General features: G+C 40.8%; 1 protein-coding gene across 1 annotated transcript; it reads left to right on the top strand.

Moving 5' to 3' along the window:
* The first annotated feature begins 286 nt into the window (after window positions 1-286).
* Window positions 287-23,319, top strand: LOC119804452 (fibrous sheath-interacting protein 2-like). The gene is made up of 20 exons (XM_038315867.2): window positions 287-385; window positions 764-886; window positions 1,519-1,680; window positions 2,135-2,224; window positions 2,743-2,882; window positions 3,825-3,966; window positions 4,576-4,686; window positions 5,375-5,492; window positions 10,369-10,440; window positions 11,133-11,201; window positions 11,972-12,043; window positions 12,736-12,807; window positions 13,669-13,740; window positions 14,352-14,423; window positions 15,166-15,237; window positions 15,940-16,011; window positions 16,665-16,733; window positions 17,393-17,464; window positions 19,582-19,682; window positions 23,239-23,319. The coding sequence occupies exons 1-20, from the start codon at window positions 287-289 to the stop codon at window positions 23,317-23,319; spliced, it is 1,881 nt and encodes a 626-aa protein (XP_038171795.2).
* The last annotated feature ends 716 nt before the right edge of the window (window positions 23,320-24,035 follow it).

Raw genomic sequence — 24,035 nt, 5'->3', positions numbered from 1 at the left:
GTTGGGGCCACATTTATTGTGGAAACTTCTATTGGGTGATGTCTGCTGCTCTGCTGATGTGACGTGCCTAAAGGGCGACACCCATTGGGTGTGGCCTTGAGGGCGCCTACTGAGGACGCCAGCAAAGCAGCATTGTGACGTGTGCGTCCTTGAGGTCTTGTTACCAGGGTGTCTTAGGGCCTTGGCTCAGTCTTGTTCCAGACACCGGCGGGGACGGTCGCAGGAAGGGAGAGCAGGAGACAGTCCACTCCCTCAGCCCCCAGCCCTTGGGGGCTGACGGGTAGCCATGGACTTGTACCTAAGCAACTGTTTAAAGGCTGCAGCCTCTGCAGCCTCCAAAGCGGCTTCCGACAACGTAAAATCTGACAAAGAGACTTGTAAAACCGTGAGTGCTGGCCCCGCCATACAGTGCATTTATTTGTTCATTGCCTTTCTTCCTTGGTCAGGGCAGGTTTCAGGCCAGCAGGTAGAATCATGGGAAAGAGTCTGGGCTGCGGGGCAGAGACAGGACAGAATGTGGAGGGACGGGGAGGGCTCAAGATGCCCCTGACTTATAGTAGCCTTGGGAAGGCCCCCAGAAGTAGGGTGGCGGCTTGGGAAGTCGGGAGGTAAGGCCTTGGTTTGCGGCCAGGCAGTTCCTTCCACCCAGGTACCTAGCAACCTGGGTTGTGCTAACTTGTTGAAGTGTAACACATCTGAAGTAAACTAAAGGAACACTTCCTAGTAGAAAAGACCAACGTTTCCATTTTCTTTTCCACTGAAGAAAAAGAACGCTATCATTCCAAAAATAGGACCATCTAGTCTACTGGATTTGCCTCTTGGGGCCAAACTGCCTATTATTCCGGGAAGTACTAATATATTCTACACAACAAATCTAAGTGAAAAGGTAAACTATGTTTTAATGATGTATAAGTGGATTTCTTTACCTTTTTAGTTGTTAAATTTGAAACATCTTGCTATGATTGCACTTTGTGTATCACCTTCAGTTTCACACAGATGGAATTAAATAAGCTGCAATGTTTTAAAGTCCTTAAACTCACGTTAATGATAGAACACCCCAGAAAGAGCTGTGATACCTCCATCCAGACTTTCTCCAGCCAAGGCCTCAACCTGACAGGATGTGGTCTTTCTGGCCTACACATGTACAACATGCAGATTTCTGCATCTGTGCCTTGGTTCATCTGACTCCTGATACTTACCATGTACAGTCTTACATGGTTGACAGTCTGTCCTGACCTATGTACACTGGAATTGAACTAAGGTTGAGGCTATAGGTATATCAAAAACAAAGTTCATAAACAAGATTCCACAGGTCACTGCTAATGTAAAAATTAGGCTGGGAGAAGAGAGGGAAGATGGAAGGCATATTTACCCAGATCAGCCCATTACATTCTTTCACTTTTGTTTCTGCTTGTATATTTTACTTTCAAGGAACATAATTATTTCAATAAACTGATGTTTAAAATTATGATTTCATGAATTTTGCACTTACAATTTCAAATATGTTTCTTTTGGCAGCTTTATCGGCCTTCTTTTGCTTTTAATCTTAGTGATCCTTACTGCAAACTCATGGAAACCACCTACAAAAGTCTTCACGATCCACACCTAAAATCATACTTCAAACGAAAAGACATCCTCAAAAAACTAAGACAGGGAGGCTACATCACCAGCAATAACAAGGTGTGTTGAGGCCTTCCTCTGAACAGCAAAAATCTAGGCACTTGCTCAGCACTTCAGTACCTGTGCCAGCTTCTAGTTGACCACTAGCAGATATCCCAGAAGAAAGTCAATAAAATGCTTAGTGTTGGGTGGCTTTTCTTTTCTTGTAAAAACTACTTTATAGTTGATAGTTTGTCAATGATAGGAAAAGAGAATTACTGAACAATTTTTGGTATGTAAACAGGCATTTATTTTCATGTCTCTAGAAGTAATTTTAACTTAGAACTATGTTAATGAAATATTTAGAAATTTCCTGGTTGGTCATCAACTGCTTAGAGATACTGACTACAAAAACATTACAAAAAATAGATTATTACAGTGCATCCTAAAATTGTTACTAAAATGAATGTTCTTATTCTGTTCTATAAACATGTTATAATTTTTAAATTTTTATGATTTTATTTTTGAATTGTAGGTTGTATGTTCCTTAAAAGAGCTGAACAAATACCGACAATATCTTACTACTTTAAAAATTGACTTTGAACGAAACTATATCAGAGAGCAAGTAAGTTACATATTTGAGTTTATTTGGGACCAATAAAAATTTGTGAAAAGCTAGGCCCTTTGCACAATATTTCCTTAAACTATTCCAGGAATAAAGTATCGAAAGAATCTGTAGACAACAGAGAGCCCATGTAATGTTTACATAGAAAAAGTTTATTTGTGGGATAGGGCCATGCAAGGCTAAAAAGCGGGTTAGCAAGTCAGAACTTCTACTTAAAATTAAATTTAAAAGCCGGGCGGTGGTGGCGCACGCCTTTAATCCCAGCACTCGGGAGGCAGAGGCAGGCGGATCTCTGTGAGTTCGAGGCCAGACTAGTCTACAAGAGCTAGCTCCAGGACAGGCTCTAAAAAAAAAAAAAAAAAAAAAAAAAAAAAAAAAAAAAAAAAAAGCTGCAGAGAAACCCTGTCTCGAAAAACCAAAAAAAAAAAGAAAAAGAAAAATTAAATTTCAAGACAATATATCAAAGCATAGGTGTATTTCCGTCAAGTATATAATAGCCAATAATTGTTTTCTTGCAGAAAATCATAGAAAATCAAGTGAAGAAACTGAACGAAGAGAAACGGGCCTGTGACAACACCACCGCTGCTGAGTTTCAGCGGTGGTTGTTACAAGAAGGGAAAAAACCTGGCCCGCAACAAGACCGACTGCTGAAACTCAGGTAGAGTCAGAGTTTGTGTATAGTTCATGGGCACATTTTAGAACCCCCTCACACTGCAAAAACACTAGAAAGAATTGAAGACAGAGTCACGAAGGTACTAGATACATTTCAGCCCCTCAGCATTTTCAACATGGAGAACCAAAAAATGGTATATCAAGCGGGGCTGAAGAGATGGGCCCAGCAGCTAAGATCACGGGCTCAAGGGCTATTCTTCCAGTGGACTAGGGTCTGGTTCCAAGAACCTACAGGGTGCTTCTCAACCATCTGAATTCCAGTTGTAAAGGATCTGATGCCCTCCACAGGCACTGCATGCATGTGGTACACAGACTTGCATGCAGACAAAACATCAATACACAATTTTTTAAAAAACAAATTATAATAAATTATAATAATTACATCAAGAGGTACAGGGATTGGGAACCTTAATGCTAAGACTGGGAAGGTAAGTTTGTACCTGAGAAACTGAAGCCACCAGGAGCCCAAGAGGTAAGTTAAACTGTTACTGAAGAAATCCAAAATACAAAGCAGTGAACTTGTGAAAGCCAGGTCTGCAGTACCAGAGGGAGAGAGACTGTCTTTAACATATATCAAACATAAGTTTAAATGAAATTATTTTAAAGCCACAATGGTCAAATTGTTACAACTTTATCGGATGCATGAAAACATACCATTCCTCTACCAACTGGGCATTTTCCTTCAGCTACTAATCACACATTACTATTTAGAGATCAAGCCACAGCCTTAGAAGGTAAATGGAGGAGTTGTAGTTTTTTTTTTTTAAATCACCTTAATTGAAAGCCAGTTATTCATTATCTGGCTCCTCTCATCCATACATTCATCCGAGAGTATACCAAAATGCATGTTGCGATCTCAGAGATTCAGAGTGACAGGCATCCTAAAGGAAACATCCAATTTACATTCCTTTGTTTCACTTTTACTCAGACATTTGCGCATGATTCAAAAAGAACTGGACAAAATTGAAAACACCTCGGAAAGGCGAAACACATTGCAATTGAACGAAGAAGACCAACAACATTGGGATACTCTTAGAAGGAGACTGAACCTACGCACAGACGTTGACGAGGTAAGGGTCAAATTTTGAACTGGAAACTTGTATGGTTGTTTCATTTGTAAACTGTTTTCACAGGTTCGCTCTACCATTTGAAGTTATTTCAGTTTAAGAAAGAAACCCAGGCCAGCAAGAAGGACTCATTAGGAAAGGCACTTCCTGTACAAGCCTGGTGACCTAAGTCCAAGTCCCAGAGCATATGTGACATTGGAAGTAGAGAGCTCACTCTATAAACCTCCACATGAGTTCTGACATGACTGTGTGTTTAGTTCCTCTATCAGAATACCTTTGAGAGCAGCAGATATCCTCCCTGAGTTAGAAATCAACACTCCTTTGCCAATATCTTTTGAGATTCATCTTTAGAGTCATATTTATGCTGGATTCATGCTTGTAATTACAAAATGATTTCTTTATTTTCCCATCCCATTGCAGCCAGCTGGTCAGTCCCATTGAATGGCAGATAAATAAGCATATTCAAAACCACAATGCAAGATTTGCTTTATTATTGACCCAAAATTTGTTAGGCCATTGATCTGATCTAATTTGCATATTGGTTGAAGAAAAAGAAAATGCTTTTAAAATGTAATAGACATATGCTGATAACTGTAATGGCATGTCCCTTAGGAATGGAAATCCAAGGAAATGGCACTTCTAACAAGGATTGGAGAAGAAGTGAAAAGGGAGAGCAAAGCTGATGAATACCGCCAGAAAATCAGAGATGAAATTAACCGAAAGGTAGTTAGCCTTTGCTGGACATGGGCTGTTTCAGGAAAAGCTTTTGGCACGATTTTATATTTTAAAATATGAATTTTCAGAAGATAGTTATTGATGGAGAGAATCATTCTAGCCCCAATCTGTAATTGGAGTCCCCAGAAAGTTAGATTAGATTGAGTTGTTACTAAAATATGCTTTTCCTCAATAGTAACGGGATTGCCTAGCATGTACAAGACCCTAGCTTGAATTTCCAGATGGCAAGAGAGTACAGATACATGCACACATGCACATGCGTACGCGCAATTTCATGTTGAGTCATAAAAGGCAGCTTACCTCTTAGTACATTTCTTCAAACCCATTGTAAATTTAGACATCTCCAAACAGGGACAAAGGTCTACTTCATATGTCATCATATTTGAAGTAATCTGTGTTGTATTTTTTTCTTTTCTTTTTTTTTTTTTTTTTTTTTTTTGGTTTTTCGAGACAGGGTTTCTCTGCAGCTTTTTTTTTTTTTTTTTAGAGCCTATCCTGGAACTAGCTCTTGTAGACCAGGCTGGCCTCGAACTCACAGAGATCCGCCTGCCTCTGCCTCCCGAGTGCTGGGATTAAAGGCGTGCGCCACCACCGCCCGGCTTCTGTGTTGTATTTTTACTGACAGGTTTCTATTTGAATTTGAAACCTATTTAATGTATTTTTAAATATTTTGTAGAAACAAGTGATGCTTCACAAAAGAATTGCCTATCATCTGCAAAAACTCCAAAAGAAGGACAGTAAAGAAGAAAGTGGAAAAGCAAGAATCCTTGAAACTGAAAGACAATCTGAAATAGGTGAAAGAGATGGGGAGGGAGAATAAAAAGCATAGTAGATAAGTAGAAGCTGAACAACAATATATGAAATATTAGTGTTTTTATAAAACCACCTTATGCTCACATGATTTTTTAAAAAGGCCCCTGCAAAAGTAAGTACTAGGAACCCTCAATACCTGTGTCAGGCACGATGTGATGCACTTTCCAGTTACAGATCCAGTTGACAAAAGTATATGCACAAAAAGGTATATGCACAATGCATATAGTGAACAAGTAAGTGCACAGATTAACGAACAGCGAGAGGGAGGAGATAGCATGCTCATTCAGGTAAGTAATGCAGAAAGCAAAGGCGAGAAGTAAGTTAAGGTAGGCAGTAAGAAAACAGGGAAAAGTAAGAAAAGATTAACAATCCAGTAAGAGCAAGAAAATTTACAGAAGTTAGATCAAGGGATAATATACAAAGATTGAGAGAATATTAAAGTGTGCAACAAGTAATAGGAAAAAAAAAACATTGAAAGAGAAAGAACCTAGTAGGCAACGGTGATACAAAATAAAGGAGAAGAGACAGAAGAAAGCAAATTGAACAGGAGAAACCAGTAGACTCCAGCATTAATGGCTTCATGGAAATAGGGAGAGATGAAGACAAAAAAGAGATAGGAGAGGGTAGAGGAGGAAGGGTAGACAAGGAAGGAAGAGCTAATAGGAAAAGTGTGAAAAGGGAGATTGTGATGGTGCGAGAAGGGCTTGAAAAGGATTTGTAAGGAAGGAATTCCAATAAACTTGCAAAGGTGTGCAGGGTTTACCCAAGAGACTTCAGCCCTATGAAGTTAAAGAAGTGGAGCAGTTTTTTTTTTTTAAAAAAAAAAAAAACAACAAAAGTAAGTATAAAAAGGTAAGGTGGGAAAGAGGGGACTGTAAGTTACAAAGGGGAATGAGGCAAGGAGGAAGGGAGACAGTAATCTTTAAAAGGGAAGAAAAATGGAGGCAGCATGCTTGTTATTCTACCCATGGAGAGGCTTGAAATCAATAAATTACAAAGATGCTGTCTGAAAGAGAAAGAGAAAATGAGCGAGGGAGGGAAGAGGGATACAGATGGGAGGCAGGGTGGAGAGAAGGTAAAAAGAAAAGAGGAGAGGAAAAAAGGAAGGGGGGAAAAGGAGAAAGGAAAGGAAAAAGAAGGAAAGAAGATAAGACAAGAGAGGGGAGGAGGAAAAGAAGGTAGATAACAGGGACAAGAGTGGGGGGAAGGAGGGAAGGAGAGAGGAAGGAAGGAAGAAAAGGAGGCAGAATTAAAAGGCAGGAAAGGGAGGGGAGGGGGGAAATAAGAACAAAAGGAAGAGAAGAAAGAGGAAGGGGGAGGGGTAAAGATGAGAGGAAGAAAGTAAAGATGGGGAGAGGAAATAAAGATGGGAGGAGGATGTATAAACATGGGAAGAGAAAGGGGAAAGGTAGGAGGGGAAAGGGGGAAGATGGAAGACAGAAGGGAAAGAGGTGGGAGGAGGGAGGAAAGAAGTGGGAGGAGGGAGGAGGGGAAGGCAAAGAGGTAGGAGAAGGGAAAAAGAGGTGGGAGGAGGGAGGAGGGGGGGAAGCATAAAGATGGGAGGATGGAGGAAAAGAGATGGAAGGATGGAAAGAGGTAGGAAAAGGGTGGGAGGAGGGAGGGGAGAGGTGATGGGAAGGATAAACATAAGAGAAGGGAAGGAAAGAGGTGGGAGGGGAGAGGTAGATGAGAGGGGAGAAGAGGGAGAGCTAGAGGTAGGAGGAGGGACAAACAGACAAGACTGTTAAAGAAGAAAACAGCATATTTAATAGGGATTTTGCAGACGTAGTAAAATAAAAGAAAAAACAGAAACCAGAAAAGATAGTAAAGAAGGAAGGGGGTATTCATCGAAAACAAGAGCCAGCCAGCAGTTAAAACCACTGGGGCAACTGCAGTAAGAGAGAGCCAGACTTTCAACAGACCACAGGCTGATGCAAACTTAGTCAAGAGCTTGAAATTCCTTCTGAGTTTCAGAGGAGGGGGCAAAGGGTGGAGAGGGTCTAGTTAAAGGAACCTAATAACTTCTGAAGACAGGCCAGAGTGATGGGATATCCCCTGAGGATGGAAAGAGAACAGGAGACCAGGCTGGGCCCTGGGGACAGTGATGTGTGAACTCATGCACCAAGGGTTTTGTTCATGCTGGGTTTTCTATGGAAGTGAACTGATGTGTATTGGGAAGAAACCAGTAGATAATGGGGAGTCAGAGTAAGAGTTTCAGAAAGAGAAAAAAGAAGGGAGAAAAGATAAAGGAAAGGTAAAGGGGAATAAAAGAAGAATGAGAAATAAATGAAGAAAAAGGGATAGAGGTAGCCAAGACTGTGGGTAGAGTAGCAAAGACAGTAGAAAACAAGACAGACGAAAGGGAAGGAATAAGGGATAAAGGGAATTGCAGGAAAAGAACTGAAGAGAATGAAAGGTGATCAGGCATAGAAGAAAGGGGGAAGAGAGAGAGAGGAGGGAGATGGAAAACACAAAGATTATGGAGATAGGGTAAATGAGACATCAGGAGAGATATTAAAAGAAGACCTTTGGAAGAAGATGAAAATAAACACAGATTAATGGTGATGGCTAGGTAGACAGGAAGAAATGTATGGATAAGACATGAAGACAGATAAAGCATAGATCCAGGGTTGGTGGCACATACCTGTAAGTCCAGAACACAGGTGATACAGGTAGTAGGACCACCAGATCGAGTTCAGCCTGGATTACATAACTAGAATATTTCAGAAATATAAATAAAGAGTAACATAAATCTAGTGACAAGTAGGTAGTGTGGAGACATGTAAGTAGCTATTTTCAATGATAGGCCGGCAGGTAGACAAATAGGGAAGTAGATACAAGTGTAGGTGGGTAGGTAGGTAAACAGACAGATTGAGATTTAAAAGGTATAAACGAGCATCAAGGCATGAAGCATATACAAAGAGTTACAATGACAGAGATACCAAGAGTAAAAGGGTTTTTTTATTAAAAAGTCAAGGAGAAAGGAATCTAAGAATGACAGGAAAGGAGGAGGAGGAGGGAGGAAGGAAGAGACAGGTGAAATGGAGCAAGGAAGAAAAGAAGAAAGGCAAGCATGATGAGAGAAACAATGAAATTGAGTGCAGAGGGATAGAGAAAGAACTAAAGTATGGAGGAAAACAGTTAATTGTGGTAAGTCTATAGGAAAGAGTATATTTTAAACAGACGTGTGAGAGTAAGAGTCAGGCGTCTGGAAGGGCAGTATTTTAAGCAAAGGTAAGGAGGCTGGGAAGATGGCTCAGTGGACAAAAGTGTTTGCCTCCCAAACATAAGGGCCTGCATTCAAGTCTCTGTAACTACATATGTCCCGTGAGAGACCTTGTCACAAGGGAGTAAGGTAGTGAGGAGTAAGGAGGACATCCGCTGTCCTTCTCTGGCCTCTGTATGCATGTGTATGAATGCACACACCCACACATACATGTGCAAACACATGTAGACAGCACACAGTACATGCCAAAGAAATAAAACTGAGGAGAGCAGGGAAATACAGTGGTCTGAATGGAAAAATTCAACCGAAATATAGATACGTTAACTGGATAGCGGCTAGAGAAGAAGTGAGAATAGCTACAAAATAGAGAAAAAAAAAGAATGATTTTTTTCTTTAATAATGGAACAAAGGAAAAATACAAAAGTAAGAAATAAAAGAAACAATGAAAAGTAAATTAAAGAAGAGCATACATAAGCAGGAAGAGTCAGGAAGAACAAAGTATCTACACACAAAATGAGAAGAAAGTCAGAGGCAAAGAGAGAAAAGAAGGGGAAAGATATAAAGAGAGGGGGAGAAGGGCTAGGGGCTGTGGCTCTGTGACTTAGTTGCTGTGCAACCAGGAGGACCTGAGTGTCATACCTGAAACCATGTGAAAATGGCATGAGGGCATAAAAATTGTGTAGGGGGACAGGATTGTAGTACAGACACTGAGGATGCAGAGACAGGATCCCCACTACCTCCCTACTCCCACCTCCCCGGGCTCTGTGATCAGCTAGTCTGGCCTGGTTCGTGAGTACTGGGATGAATAGAAAGCCTGTGTCAATGGAAGTGAATAGTCTTGATGAGGGTGACACCAAAGCTGCCTTCTGGCACACACACACTGACAACTAGGAAGTAGAAATTCATAGGCATACTGGATTTTGTCATGATATCTGTGGCTTATAGTGCAAATAAATCTTCTGTGTTTAGCCATCAAATGTTGTGATATATATATATATATATATATATATATATATATATATATATATATATATATATTCCTTATACAAACCATGCCATATAATCTATTGCTCATTGGAGTCAACTCCCTAGTTACTCTGGTTGTATTTTTCTATCCACTTTGTGTAGCTGACAACTCTCAAGTGTGGTTCACAGCACTGACTTCCACACAGGCTGTGCTAGTGAACTCATTTCTATACTTTGCCTTACCAGTGGGATTGTGAGCAGATCTTAGCCTGTTCCTCTGTTCCTACTAGCCCTTGTTCAGCTTCCCTGCCCCCTTCTTTTACCCGTCCAGATTGCTGAGCAGAGGTTCTAGGGGTTGCTCTGAAGCCTGTGGCCCTATGAACCTCCTGAGGATCAAGGCCAGTGCCAATGTGCTTTCTTAATCTCCTCCCTTACTCTCCCCAAGATCCTTTGGTCTCGAGCCTTTTAGACCCATGGTAATATATCATGCGGCTGGGAACAGATTTATTTATTGGCCACATAAATTCCTACAGCACCAGAGTTTTCTATATTGTTGTTATGTTGGGCCTTTTGGAAAAGCACTGCTGAGTAGTGGTAGTCATTGTAATATTTGACATTTTATCATTTTGTTATAAGTGTTAACAATAAATGTCTTTTTTTGAAAGCTGCATTGTCTACTCAGAAGAAATCAAGCGTTTCAGATCCAAGAACATCTCAAGAACACTTGGAACAAAAACGTAACTAATATGTTATGATTGGAAATTAGTAATTAGTGGGCATACTGGATTTGCTAATAAGTCTTCTGCTTATAATGCAGAAAAGTCATCTACCCTCTTCCACCAAATGTCACCATCTTCACTTCTCTAGACCACACCCCCTAATTACTCCATTATGCTCCCTCCACACCCCCAGAGCAGGGCACACCACTTTTTGCAGTGAGAACTCTCCAAACCCATTTCAGAGCCCTGACTTTCTCATGTCTCCCACTATTGAATTTGTCTTCGTACTGTCCTGTTACCAATGAGAGCCTGAAGCAGCTCTTCAGTGGGTGCCTCAGTTGATGGCACCCCTCTGCCTCTGGTCCCTTTCTCTCACCTGGAGAACTGTCCTTCCAGATTACTCCATAGAGGTTCTCCTTGTGCATCTGAAGCCCGTGGCCCTGTGCAGTTAAGGCCCAAGACCACTGGCTGTGTGTTTTTTCAGTCCTCTCCTTCCCTTGCCTTTGAGCCGTTGAGACACAGTTACATGGGCCATTGGCAGCGGAAATATTCCATTCCCCACATACGTTGAAGCAATACCACAGTGTTCCTCACTATTGTTCCCCCATTTCTTTTGGAAGGGCACAATTGAATAGTACTTATCTTAATGTTTGTTAGTTTATCATTTCATCTTCACCACTGTTAAAAATAAATGTTCTTTTTTTTTATAGCATCTACATCAAGTTTAAGAACAAGTATTTCCGACCAAGAGCTATTACAGGAATCAAGAGAGTCAAGATGTAACTATTTGTGTTGTGATTGGAATTTGATAAGTTATGAGACCTGGCAGTGATCACTCCTGCTTAGAATGCAGATGAACTCACTGTCCCCATTCATCAAATGATGCCTGGGGATAGTGTTTGCCAGTGGCACTACCATCTATATTGCCATCTAGATTAGACTCTGGAACTACCCAATTCCTGGGGCTTTCTCCTTGTTCCCATGAGCAGGAAGGCCCATTCTAGGAAGCCGACAACTCTTCAAGCCCAGTTCAGAACCCCCACCCACCCTTGTACTGAACTTCCTTCTGTAATTTTCCTTACTGAGAAGATCCTGCGGCAGATTTTTAGTCATGCCTCTGCTGCTGCCACCCCTTGCTCTAGCAGCTCTGCCTCCCAAGGAGGTTTGACCTCCGAGTCTATTGCTGTCTCCACAAATAACCCTGCAGATTGCTGAATGGAGGCCCTGCTACTACTTAGTACAACTAAAGTCTGTGATCTCATGAGACTAGCTGACACCAAGAGTCCTGCCGATGTGCTTTCTCAATCCTGCCCTCCCTTCAGCTCTGGGCTCTTGAGACCTCTAGTGACATATCTTGTCACTTGCAGTAGAGATACTTTATTTGCTCCTTGCCTTTCTGTGTGAATAGAATGTTGTCCACTCTTGATTCCCTGGTCCTTTTAGAAAAGCGCAACTGAGTAGTAGTCATCAGTGATCCTTTTAATATTTGTGATTTTTCTAATTTTGTCATCTCCATTGCTAAAAATAACTATCTTTTTTTTTTTTAAAGCTACCTCGCATACCACAAAAACCAGTTTTGACGAAGAGAAACCTTCATTTTACGGACTTCTGGAGACAAACTGTAATTAAACTTTTATGATTAAAAATTAGTAAATCATGGGACTACCATACATAATGCAGCAATGCTCCATCTCTTTCCATTAAATGGTGCCTTAGGGTTAATGCTTAGGAACTGTGTCACCTTCTCTACTGCCCCTGAATAAATGCCTTAATTGCTCAGTTAATGATGCTCCCTCCACACCCCTAGAGCAGGACACACCACTTTTTGCAGTGAGAGCTCTCCAAACCCATTTCAGAGCCCTGACTTTCTCATGTCTCCCACTATTGAATTTGTCTTCGTACTGTCCTGTTACCAATGAGAGCCTGAAGCAGCTCTTCAGTGGGTGCCTCAGTTGATGGCACCCCTCTGCCTCTGGTCCCTTTCTCTCACCTGGAGAACTGTCCTTCCAGATTACTCCATAGAGGTTCTCCTTGTGCATCTGAAGCCCGTGGCCCTGTGCAGTTAAGGCCCAAGACCACTGGCTGTGTGTTTTTTCAGTCCTCTCCTTCCCTTGCCTTTGAGCCGTTGAGACACAGTTACATGGGCCATTGGCAGCGGAAATAGTTCATTTGTTTGTCATTTATAGTCCTGCACCACAGAATGTCCCCCTTGTTTCTTTTAGGAAGGCCCAGTTTTAGTGGTTGCTGTCATTTTAACATTTGCCATATTCTCATTTATTCTTTTCTGGTTAATAATAAATGTCTCCTTTTAAGTTTCTCCAACAGATACAAGGACACCGAGTTTGCCTGAGGTGCAGACATTTCAAGAATTTTTGGAGCCCAAACGTAATTGAAATTTTATCACTAGAAATTAATAATTTGTGGGGATTCTGGAATTGGTAATGTAAGGAACTCTTCTCACTATAATGTAGAAAAATCCACTATCCTCATGCAAAATGGGGTATTTGGAGTAATGCTTACCATGAGTGGCACTACCTTTGTCACCCTCTGAGTTAGACTCCTTAATTATGCACTTGGTGCTAAACCCACCACACTCCAGAGTAAATCAGGTCTTGCCTTGTGGGTGACAATTCTCCAAGCCCCATGTCATAACCCTGCCATTCCCAATAGGCCTTGCTATTGACCTGTCTCTGTACTGCTCTGTTGCCAATGCAATTCTGGGGCAGCTCTTCAGCCTATGTCTCTGCTGCAGCCACACCTTGCTCAGCAGCTCTGCTTCCCAGAGGTTTTATCTCGAACTCCATTCTTCTACTCAGGTGCATCCTACCTGTGGCCAGGGAGAGCTTTGAATGCTGCCCAATACAAAATTATAAACTTATCTGAAGCATTAAAAGATTCTTTTTGCAATATTGTTTATAACACTGTTCTACATTCCTCAAGTACCAATACTGCAGATAACAGCAATGTGACAGGATATCAGAGGCTTGGGCATACCTGCCTAGAAAACTAGCAAACTAGCCTCTCATCTTGCTGAACAGAGATTCTTCTGATACTTGTGAAACTCCCAGCCTTACTTGTCGCGTGACATCACATGATCCAGAAATGGTTTAAGCAACAGTAGGGTGTTCCCCACTCTTCCTGCCCTTTTCAGAAAATCTTGATTTGTAACTATGGTTTTGATATTGGTCATTTTATTCCATCACCTCCAGTGTTAAATGACTGTTCTTTCTTTCTTTTTATTTAAAGATTACTATCATTCTAGTGAGAAGAGTGGGAGTTTTGCTGAGCAGACGTTTCATGAGCCGACTGAACAAAAATGTAATCAAAATGTTATGGTTGAAAGTTAGTAATTGGTGGGAATATGAAAGTTTGGGAACCTCTTCTGTTAAATGAAGGGGAACCCCCTCCCCAGTTCAAAACCCCAACTTTCCCGAATCTCCCCCTCATTAACCCATCTCTGTACTTTTCTATCACCAATGAGACTCTCAAAATATACCTTTATTCCATCTCTGCTACCTCTGTTCCTCCATCACCACTTCTGCCTCCTGCAGGGTTTGCCTCGAAATACTTTATTGTACCTTGAGAACTCCCCTCCAAGATAATTGAGTTGAAGCTCTTGTTGAATGGGGGATATACTAATGTTTCTGAAACCTGTGGCCCCAGAAACCTGAGTGTATCACAGCCCCCTGCTAATGTGCTTACTTAATTCTGTCCGCCATAAGCCTTGAGGGTTTGAGATCTACTGTCAGTCAAGCTGCAGAAATGTTATTTGTTACATAGATTTTCTGTAGCAAGAACATTTTCCTCCACTCCTGTTCTCCTGGTCTTTTGGAAAGCCCCAGCTGACAGTAGTCAATTACCATGATAATGTAATGTCATTGTATAAATTTGTCAGTCCCATTGTTAAAAATGTGTCTTTTTTTTTAAAGATGGTTCGGCAAATGCAAGAAGAACCAGTTATAGTGGCCAGAAATTCATTGATGACCTTCTAGAAGCAAAATGTAATTGCAATTTTCTGCTTAGAAATCAGTAACTTCTGGGAGTACTGGATTCGGTATTGATCTCTACTGCATGCGATGCAGATAATCCCCTATCATATACCAAATGGTGTTTTGGTGAAAGACTAACTTTGCCACCCTCTCCATTGCTCTCTGGGCTACACTCCCTAATTACTCAAGTGGTGTTGCTCATTCACATTCTCAGAGTGGGGAAAGCTACATTTCCTGCTACTACTCTCCAATTCAGTGCAGAACAATGATCTCCCACCTTCCCCATACTCCCTGCTACTGAACATTCCTCTCTGCATTTTCACTCCCAAAGGAACTGAGAAAGTTCTTGAGCCTCTGCTACTGTTACCCCATGTTCGGAAGTTCTGCCTGGAAGGAAGAATTTACCTCTAACTTCACTGTTTTTCTACCTGGTGAACTTGGCTGCTATGTTGTTGACTGATGGTCTAACAATACTTTTGAAGCCCGGGGCTCTGGAAACTTAATACAGCCTTAGACCCCTAGCCAGTGTCTTTGCCTTCCCAGTCCTGCCCTTCATTTGGCTTTGTGCTTTTGAAACCTATATTAACATGGCACAACATCCCTCACAGCAGAAATATTTTGTCCCATGATTTTCCCCACTCACGTTCCCCTTAGTACTTTTGGCAAAACCCAATGGAGGTCAGTCAGTTGTCATTTGTATATGGGTTGTTTTGTCATTTCCATGTTTGAAATTGATGTCTCTTTTTCTTTTAAGATCTTTACCCAAATACTATGCGAAGAAGTCTCCCTGATCACAGACTGGCGGGAGACAATCTAGAACCAAAATGTAATTGAATTATAAATTAATTAATGCATGATTGGTAATGGTCTCTTCTGCTGAACTATCCTCTATTCTCATCCACGAAATGACATGTCCTTATATAGTGCTTATGAAAGTGTTGACCCCTTTTGTGGTCCCTTGAGCTTTCCCGGCAGCCAATTGGTGATGCTCTCTCCAAACTATTTGAGATGATAGCTCCTCTTTTGTGCAGATGACCACACTCCAAGCCTAGTTCAAAGCACAGCTCCCCCTATTGTGGACTTGTCTTTGTTCTTTTCTGTCTCCTACAAGATCCAGAGTCAGATATTCAGTGTCCTCTAATGCTAATACCACTTTCTTAGCACCTGGACCTTTCAGAGAGGGGTTACCCTGAGCCCTTGATCCATCTGGAAACCTATATTATTATATTACTGAACAGAGGTTCTACTGATCTCTCTGAATCCTGGCCCTACAAGTCAAGAAGGATGAAGGCACCTGCCAATGTGCTTTCTTAGCCCCGCCCCTCCTTTAGCTACAGTGGCATTTTCAACACCAGGAACAGAGGTGCTTTATTTACCGCATATACTTCTTCAGTATCAGAGTGCTCCCCGGTCTTTCTCCACTAGCTATTTTAGAAAAGCCCAATTCAGTAGCAGTCAGTGGTTCTTTGAATGTCCCCTATTTTTGCATGTTGGCAATTCCACTGTTAACTTCTTTTTTTTCTTTTAGCAACTTCATCAAGCACAAAGAAAAGAAGTGTTTCAGACCAGAAACTGTTTTATGAAACGATCAAAATAAAATGTAATTGAAATTTTATTATTACAATTTAGTAATTAGTGGGCATACTGGATTTGGTAATGAGCTCTTTTACTAACAATGCAGCAAAGGCCTCTAGTCTCTTCCATCAAATGATGTGTTGGGGGCAATGCTAACCAATGATCACACCCTGGCATCCTCTGATTACTTGATTTGTGCCCCTCTTCCCATATTCTCTTGAGCAGGGTGGGTATGCCACTTTCCCCAGTAGATAATTCTCCAAGCCCAGTTCAAAACAGTGACTTTCTGAAAGCGTGTGTCTGCTGGTACTTCTGAGGCTGCCACCCCTTGCCGTTCAACTCCCTTTCCCATGGAGGTTTTACCCCCATCTCTTTTTGTTCCACCTGGAAAACCCCCTTAAATGTTGCTGAGAGAGGGTCTATTGATGTTTTGGAAGCCTGTGGCAACAACCAAGACCTCTGCTGATATGCGACCTCAAGTGACAAAGCCATGTCACTGAAAATAAAAATAAAGGCCACACATATTTCAACAGCAACAGAGTTTACTCACTCCTCTTCCCTGGTCTTTTTTGAAAAGTCCAACAATAGCAGTCTGACACCTTTTTAAATATTTCTTATTTTATCATTTTGTCATTTTGACTGTAAAGATTTAATGTCTTTTTGATTTTGTTTAAGCAGCTCCACAAAATGTGAAGAAATCAAGTTTCTCTGAAGAGGAATCATTTCTACAACTCATGGAGGCAATAAGTAATTGAATTTTTATTCTTCTAAATTAACAGTGTGTGAGAATACTGTATTTGGTAACGATCTCTTCTGCATAATACAAAAACATCCTCTCTCTAATTCAGTTGCATGATTCAATTTGTGTCATGCCTTTGACACAATGCCCAGTTCAGAACAGTGGCTTTCCCAAGCCCCTGTCTCTTATCATATCTCTGTACCTTCCTATTCCTAATAAAATCCACAGCCCCTGTGGGGCTACCATCTATGATGCTGCCACCCACCAAGTTGCTCCATTGCTGTGTCTACAGAGAAGAAGGGTAGCCTCTATGTCCTTTGTTCTACTTGCAAAACTATCCTTCCTTAGTACTGAATGAAGGATCTACTGAAGTCTTTGAAGCCTCTGGCTCTATGAGACTGAGAAGGACCAAGAGCCTTGCTAATGTGCTTTCTGGATCTTGTGATTCCTTTGACTTTGTGTTTTGAGACATATGGTAGCAAGTCATATCACTGGCAGCAAAAATCCTTTATACACATAGATTTCTGAAGCTGTGTACTCTTCTTTATTCTTATTCTCCTGGTCTTATTCTAAAAACTTGAATAGCAATCAGTTGCCATTTTAAATATTTGTTATTTTGTACTTGCCGTGACCATTGTTAAAAATAAATCTCTCTCTCTTTTTAAAGCACCTCGACAATATGTAAAGAAAACAAGTTTTGCTGACGAGAAGTCATCTCAGGAATCTCTGGAATCCAAAAGTAATTGAAAATTTTATGGTTTGAAATTAATTTGTGGCAATACTAGATTTAATGATGATGTCATCTGTGCATTACACAGGATGGCGTTGTCATTTTGACATGTTTGCCCATGTTGACTGTGGAACACACACAGGACCAGTACTATGTGTTACATGTAGTCTTGCTTTTTGTTCCTGCATTAACCGCCAAGTTTCCTAAGAGTAGACCACTAGATTCTATCATTGTGGAGTCTCCCTAAATTCCTCAGACATTCAAGGAGTCTCCCTGTTGTCCTGCTTCTTCCCCACAGTTTTCATCTGCATACAAGAGGCATGTCTTCCGTTTTCACTCAACTAGATGTGTATCAGCTGCACTGACACAGGAAGTAACTATAGTCACAGATACCCAGACTCCTTCACATCCCACTAAATTTCAACAGGATATCCACATGCTCCGCATGCACATTAAAGTTTAGGTAGAACTGGATTCCATGTTCCCATGGAAGCAGAATAGTATATTTGGATGAAACATCCTCTGCTTTTCCTGGTCTCTAGAGGATGTCCTTATCACCACTCTGAATGTCTTTGGCCTCTTCAAATTGACAGTCGAAGGCTGTTACCAGCTCCCTGGTTTGAGAAGAGCCTTCTAATTCTCTTTTCTACACCCTGACATTTGTGCTTAGATTCTGCATATTATCCAAGGTAGACCACCTTCATAATGGCTTCTAGGAAGCTCCCTAGTTAGAGTCTTAGAGTTTTCTAAACATAGCTATACCGCAGGGGAACCAAGAATGGTATAGGAAGTAAAATTCTAGAAAGATTGCCTTGTGCTCAGCCACACACTCTATAGCCAGGTTGTTGTGCTGTGCCTTGGGTAACAAGGAGTCAAGGGTAGAGATGACCTAAGAGACCTCCTTCCAGAGTCTTAAATAGTGCAGCAGTGGTCCTTCTTGTCTGCTCTCCATATTAACCAAGGTTCAGAATAGGCCATGTGTGAAGTCAAACTGATACCTTTGCTCTCCCCTTTCTCACCACCCTTCTATCTTCCCACCACTTCTGCACTGTTAATGGAGTGACATTTCACCAGTAATTGTCCCTAAGTAATATCTCCCATCTTTCCTACCCAAGATAACTCTTAACGGTGAACAAACATATTTCCTGTACAGTACATGTTAGTCAAATTTCTGATTCTATGACAAAATACCGGAAAGAAGTCACTTAAAAAGAGAATAGAATTATTTTATATGAGAAAATCAACTGTCAAAAGAAAGATTTAGTCTGGCTCATATCTTTAGAGGTTGCCATTCATAAACATTTGGAGCTGTTTCTTTGAGCTTGTGGCAAGGTACTACAACATGGTGGATAGGGAGGGGGATCTTGCTTACCTCATCCAAGATAGGAAGTAAAGATAGGGAATGGGGGCAAGCATTTAAATATACCCCTCAAGGATGTCCTTCCTGTGACCTAATTTCCCCCAGCTCATTCCCACCTCCTATAGTCTGCACTATTCCCGATAGTACCATCAGATAAGGATCAAGTCTTATACACTTTTTTGAGGTCAGTTTAATAGATCCAAATCACAGGGCTGGAAGGATGACTTAGCCATTAAGAGTACTCACTATTCTTTCAGGGTATCCATGTTATTTTCCAGCACCCACATGGCAATCACAGCCATCTGTAACTCCAGTTCCAGAAGACTCAACATTCTTTCAGGCCTTTTGCAGGCACTGAATATGGTGCACTTAGAGACATGCAGGCAAACCACTTATACACATAAATAAAATGTTTTTAAAATCATCTAAACAACAGTAATATACGAGAATTTTCTGAGCCAAGCAGTTCTTACTGCTACAGAAAGAAGACAAAATTTAGGGTAATTCTAAAGATACTTGTGTACCTTAAAAGGCATCACTACTGTCTTCCTATTTGGGGTGACAGGTGCTGAATGTTATCTTGGTAAGCAGCATAAGAAAACTTTTCATTATGATGAAAGCACTTGTTGGTTCTAATGATTATTTCATAAGTTTAATATATCAAGACTGAAGAAAGTATACATTTTAATGATATGCAGTTTATTCTACTTCAATTATAGTTCAATGAACTTTCACAAGTATATAATTTTCTTTTGGTCTCCTTCAGGGTCAACCCAACAGTCTCAAAGTAACATTAAGGTTTTTATTAAGACATCAACAACTTTACCACCCCCACTGAGGGACGTACAAAATCCAGCCGAGCAAAAGGTAGAAAGTTGTGTTGCATGTTTCACTTTGTTGGCTGATGTAGCTAGCTTTGGGTTGTACGGGGTAGCCCCTTCCTTAGCTTGATACTGTCCAGTCAGAGAATATGGAGTCCTAGGCAGATCTTACCCTCTCCATGACAAGGTATACTGAGTCAGTCTCATGCTTAGTGTACCATGAACTTTAGCAGAAATGAGCTTACACATTGGATGATAGTGATGATCATGAGCGAGCATGGTGATAAAGACAATAGCTAACATTTACTGAGAGTCTACTGTGGACCAGGTCCTGGCCTAAACAAGAAGGAAGGAAAGGGGTAAGTTAGGATAGCAAGATAGAAGACAGTTACCATCTAGGGGTAAAGCACGCATAAACAAAAACCTTACAATATAGCAAAAGGTTTTATTTGTACAAAATTCAGTGGGAGTACAGAAGGTATAGAGAGCAGTCCTGCCTTGAGCATTGAGAACAGTGCTAAGGAAAGAGATGGGGACTAAAGGGAGGGTACTGTGTTAGATTACTGTAGAGTAGGTTAACAGCCACTTTTTAGAAACTTAATTGATGTATTTCCCTTTTAATATTATACCATACAGTATGATAAAGAAAGAAAGACATCGCGTCATTCATATGACAGAGGTAAGAAAATGAACAGTATTCATGGTGGGTTTTTTTTTCAGTTGAATCACCAGTTTTGTAGTTTTTTTGTGATTATAAAGTTTGTGCTTTCTTTGCTTACAAGAAGCTTTAAATTCAGTGGTGTTAGTGTCACTCTTACACTTCTGCACAGTGGCTAGGTGAATGGGCCCTTTGGGGATTTATAAAGTATAATGAAATTAGGGTTTTTGCCATATCCATCTGTACATATTCCTCACATATTATACTGTGGTCTCGGAGCTTTGATGAAGAGAAATCTCCAAAGAAGGTACTTACCCTTTACTGCTATACTTTTCTTATAAACATAACACAAATGCAGCTTATCTTCTATCTCCCAAGGGCTGGACTAGAGGTTAGGCAAGCCTCTGCTAGTTCCTACAAAAGTTACCCAAGCATATTACACACACACACACACACACACACACACACACACACACACACACACCTATGAAGAACACTAGGATATCACAACCTGGGTGGTTATCAAGTCCCAAAACATACTGTGCACAGAGTCAAATGTATCATCTTCCAGTGAACCAACATCCTGTTTCTCCATTCCTTCTGTTCTTGTCCAGGCATAAAAGCTAACACACATTTTTTTTTACTCTATTGCCTGTATTTTACATTCTAAATTTTCATTATTCTTATCTTCTTCTTAAACTCTCACAACCCCATTTCCTTTCTGTTTGTATCACTCTACTCTTCACTCTTGCAATAACTAGCCCCCTAAGATTAGGGCAATGGTGAGCCAGTGAAATTTAATAGAAAGAAGAATTTTAAAAGCCTTAGAGTCACCCTATCTTTGGAGGTTCTGCCTTATCTTGTATAAATAATATCTCCTTGTATCTGTTAGTAGTCTAGTCTACTAGTAATATAGATTCCCAACAAGGAGAACTGTATGATATTTTCATATTCAATGGTACTTCTTCTTCATCCTAGGAGTCAGAAGAGGCTCAATTCCTGCTCCATCTCACTCTATGCAAGCAACAAATGTTTCCAGACCATCTCTTCATGATACTACAAAAGAAGAGGGGGATATTCCTTTGCGAAACACACATAAACAGAGCAAGTGATTTATGTAATTACCATCAAAATTAGTGTAAAAACTTTATACATTAAATGACAATTTAAAAAAATCTCAGCTTGCTGTATATTGCTTTTATTATATTTAGGAATGAACCTTGTATCCCTAATCTCCCCAAGACCTTTTTCTTAAAGGGCTGTTGAATTTTGTCAAATGCTTTTTCAGCATCTAATGAAGTGATCATATGTTTTTTTCCTTCAGCTTATATATATGATGGATTACATTGATAGATTTTCGTATGTTGAACCAGCCCTGCCTCTCTGGGATGAAGCCTACTTGATCATAATGTATAATTTTTTGGATGTGTTCTTGGATTAGGTTTGCCAGTATTTTATTGAGAATTTTTGCATCCATGTTCATGAGTGAGATTGGTCTGTAATTCTCTTTTTTGGTTAAGTCTTTGTGCGGTTTTGGTATCAGGATGACTGTAGCTTCATAAAAGGAGTTTGGCAATGACTCTTCTGTTTCTATTTTGTGAAACACATTAAGGAGTATAGCTATTAGCTCCTCTTGGAAGTTCTGGTAGAATTCTGCATTGAAACCATCTGGTCCAGGGCTTTTTTTGGTAGGGAGGTTTCTGATGACAGCTTCTAATTCCTCGCGACTTACAGGTCTATTTAAACTGTTGACCTTAAAGATTCCAGAAAATATTAAAGTTTGAATTTCAGTAACTGTGATGGGGTACTTCTGCATGCTAACACTCATTTCTACTGGAATAACACTGACAGTCAGCAAGCTGACAAATGCAGTGAGCCTTGGGTTTTAAACTTGTTGGGCAGATCTGAATTTGGACACTGTATTTGCCTGTTTTATTTTTTTGGTTGTACTAGAGATTGACTTGGTCTTGTGTACACTAGGAAAGCATTGGCCCACACACCCATATTTTACTTTTTTAGTTTGATTACAGTCTTATTAAGTTGTTCAGGGTGGCCTCAAATGTATTTGACTCAGGCAGGCTCAGCTTCGCTCAAGTAGCTGGAATTACAAGTCTGCCCCCCACCTACTCAACTTGCCACGATTCTTTTTTTTTTTAAATTAAAAAATTTCCACATCTTCCCCGCCTCCCAGTTCCCTCCCCCTCCCCCTCCTCCCACTCCCTCCATCCCTCTAGAGTCCAAAGAGCAGTAAGGGTTCCCTGCCCTGTGGGAAGTCCAAGGTCCTCCCCCCTCCATCCAGGTCTAGGAAGATGAGCATCCAAACAGGCTAGGCTCCCATAAAGCCAGTACATGCAGTAGAATCAAAACACAGTGCCATTGTCCTTGGCTTCTCAGCAGCCCTCATTGTCCGCCATGTTCAGGGAGTCCGGTTTTATCCCATGCTTTTTCAGACCAGTCCAGCAGGCCTTGGTGAGCTCCTATTAGATCAGCCCCACCGTCTCAGTGGGTGGGTGCACTACTCGTGGTCCTGACTTCCTTGCTTATGTTCTCCCTCCTTCTGCTCCTCATTAGGACCTTGGGAGCTCTGTCCAGTGCTCCAATGTGGGTCTCTGTCTCTATCTCCATCCATCGCCAGATGAAGCTTCTATGGTGATATGCAAGATATTCATCAGTATGGCTATTGGATCGGGCCATTTCAGGTTCCCTCTCCTCAGCTGTCCAAGGAACTAGCTGGGGACATCTCTCTCGGTGCCTGGGACTCCCTCTAGGGTCACGATTCTTAATAATTATCAGGTTATAGGGCCCCTCACTAGTGAACTGCAAAATATTTAAGGCACATGCTGTGCCCTACAAAGGAAACATCCAATTAACTGTGAATTGCTTCCCTTCTGCTGCTGACAGAGTGCAGGGACAGCCATATTGTCTCATCTGTCCCCTTTGGCAGTGGTACTCAGACATCTTGGGAAGTTCGTTAGCAGCAGATATTCACAATGAAACCTCTGGTGTCTACATAGATTGCTTCTAGGGCAGTGGTTCTCAACCTTCCTAATACTGTGACACTTTAATGCAGTTCCTCATATTGTGCTGACCCTCAACCTTAAAATTACTTCATTGCTAAATTGGAACTGTAATTTTGCTACTGTTATGAATCATAACATAAATATATGATATACAGGATATCTAATATGCAGCCCCCAAAGGAGTAGTAAACCTCAGGTTGAGAACCACTGCTGTAGGGGATGCCAATTACTCTGACAGCAGTCAAATCTACATCAGATCTAAGGTTCCATCAGCACTGTATGAACTGCTTCTGCTACTCTAAAAAGCCAACGTGTTTTGAGGGCAGTATTATCAAGAAGGAAACTTTCTGATGTCCTCCTAAATGAATTCTGCATCACTGGGGAAGAAGTAGCCTTGAGCGTGCTAGGCAGGCATGGTGCCAGCATCCCCAGTCACAATAATTCACTTTAGAACATTAATGAATTTCACTTACCTTTTAATTCTCCAAATAATATACATATAGCATAAGCCAAATAAAACATGGTTTTATATACACATTTACATACAAACACATTTCAAATTAGATCTTTAATTTTGGGGGTTTTAGTATGAGCAACAGCCAATGTTCAAGTCCTATGAAAGCTGCTGTAGGGGGACTTGTATTTCATTGTTTATATTTTTCTTTTGACATATCTATCTGACAGATAGTAGATTGATTTTTAAAAAGAGACCAAGAAATCA

Source organism: Arvicola amphibius, chromosome X, assembly GCF_903992535.2.
Source record: "Arvicola amphibius chromosome X, mArvAmp1.2, whole genome shotgun sequence".
In the NCBI taxonomy this organism is placed as follows: Eukaryota; Metazoa; Chordata; class Mammalia; order Rodentia; family Cricetidae; genus Arvicola; species Arvicola amphibius.
This window is presented reverse-complemented; position numbering and strand designations above follow the sequence as displayed.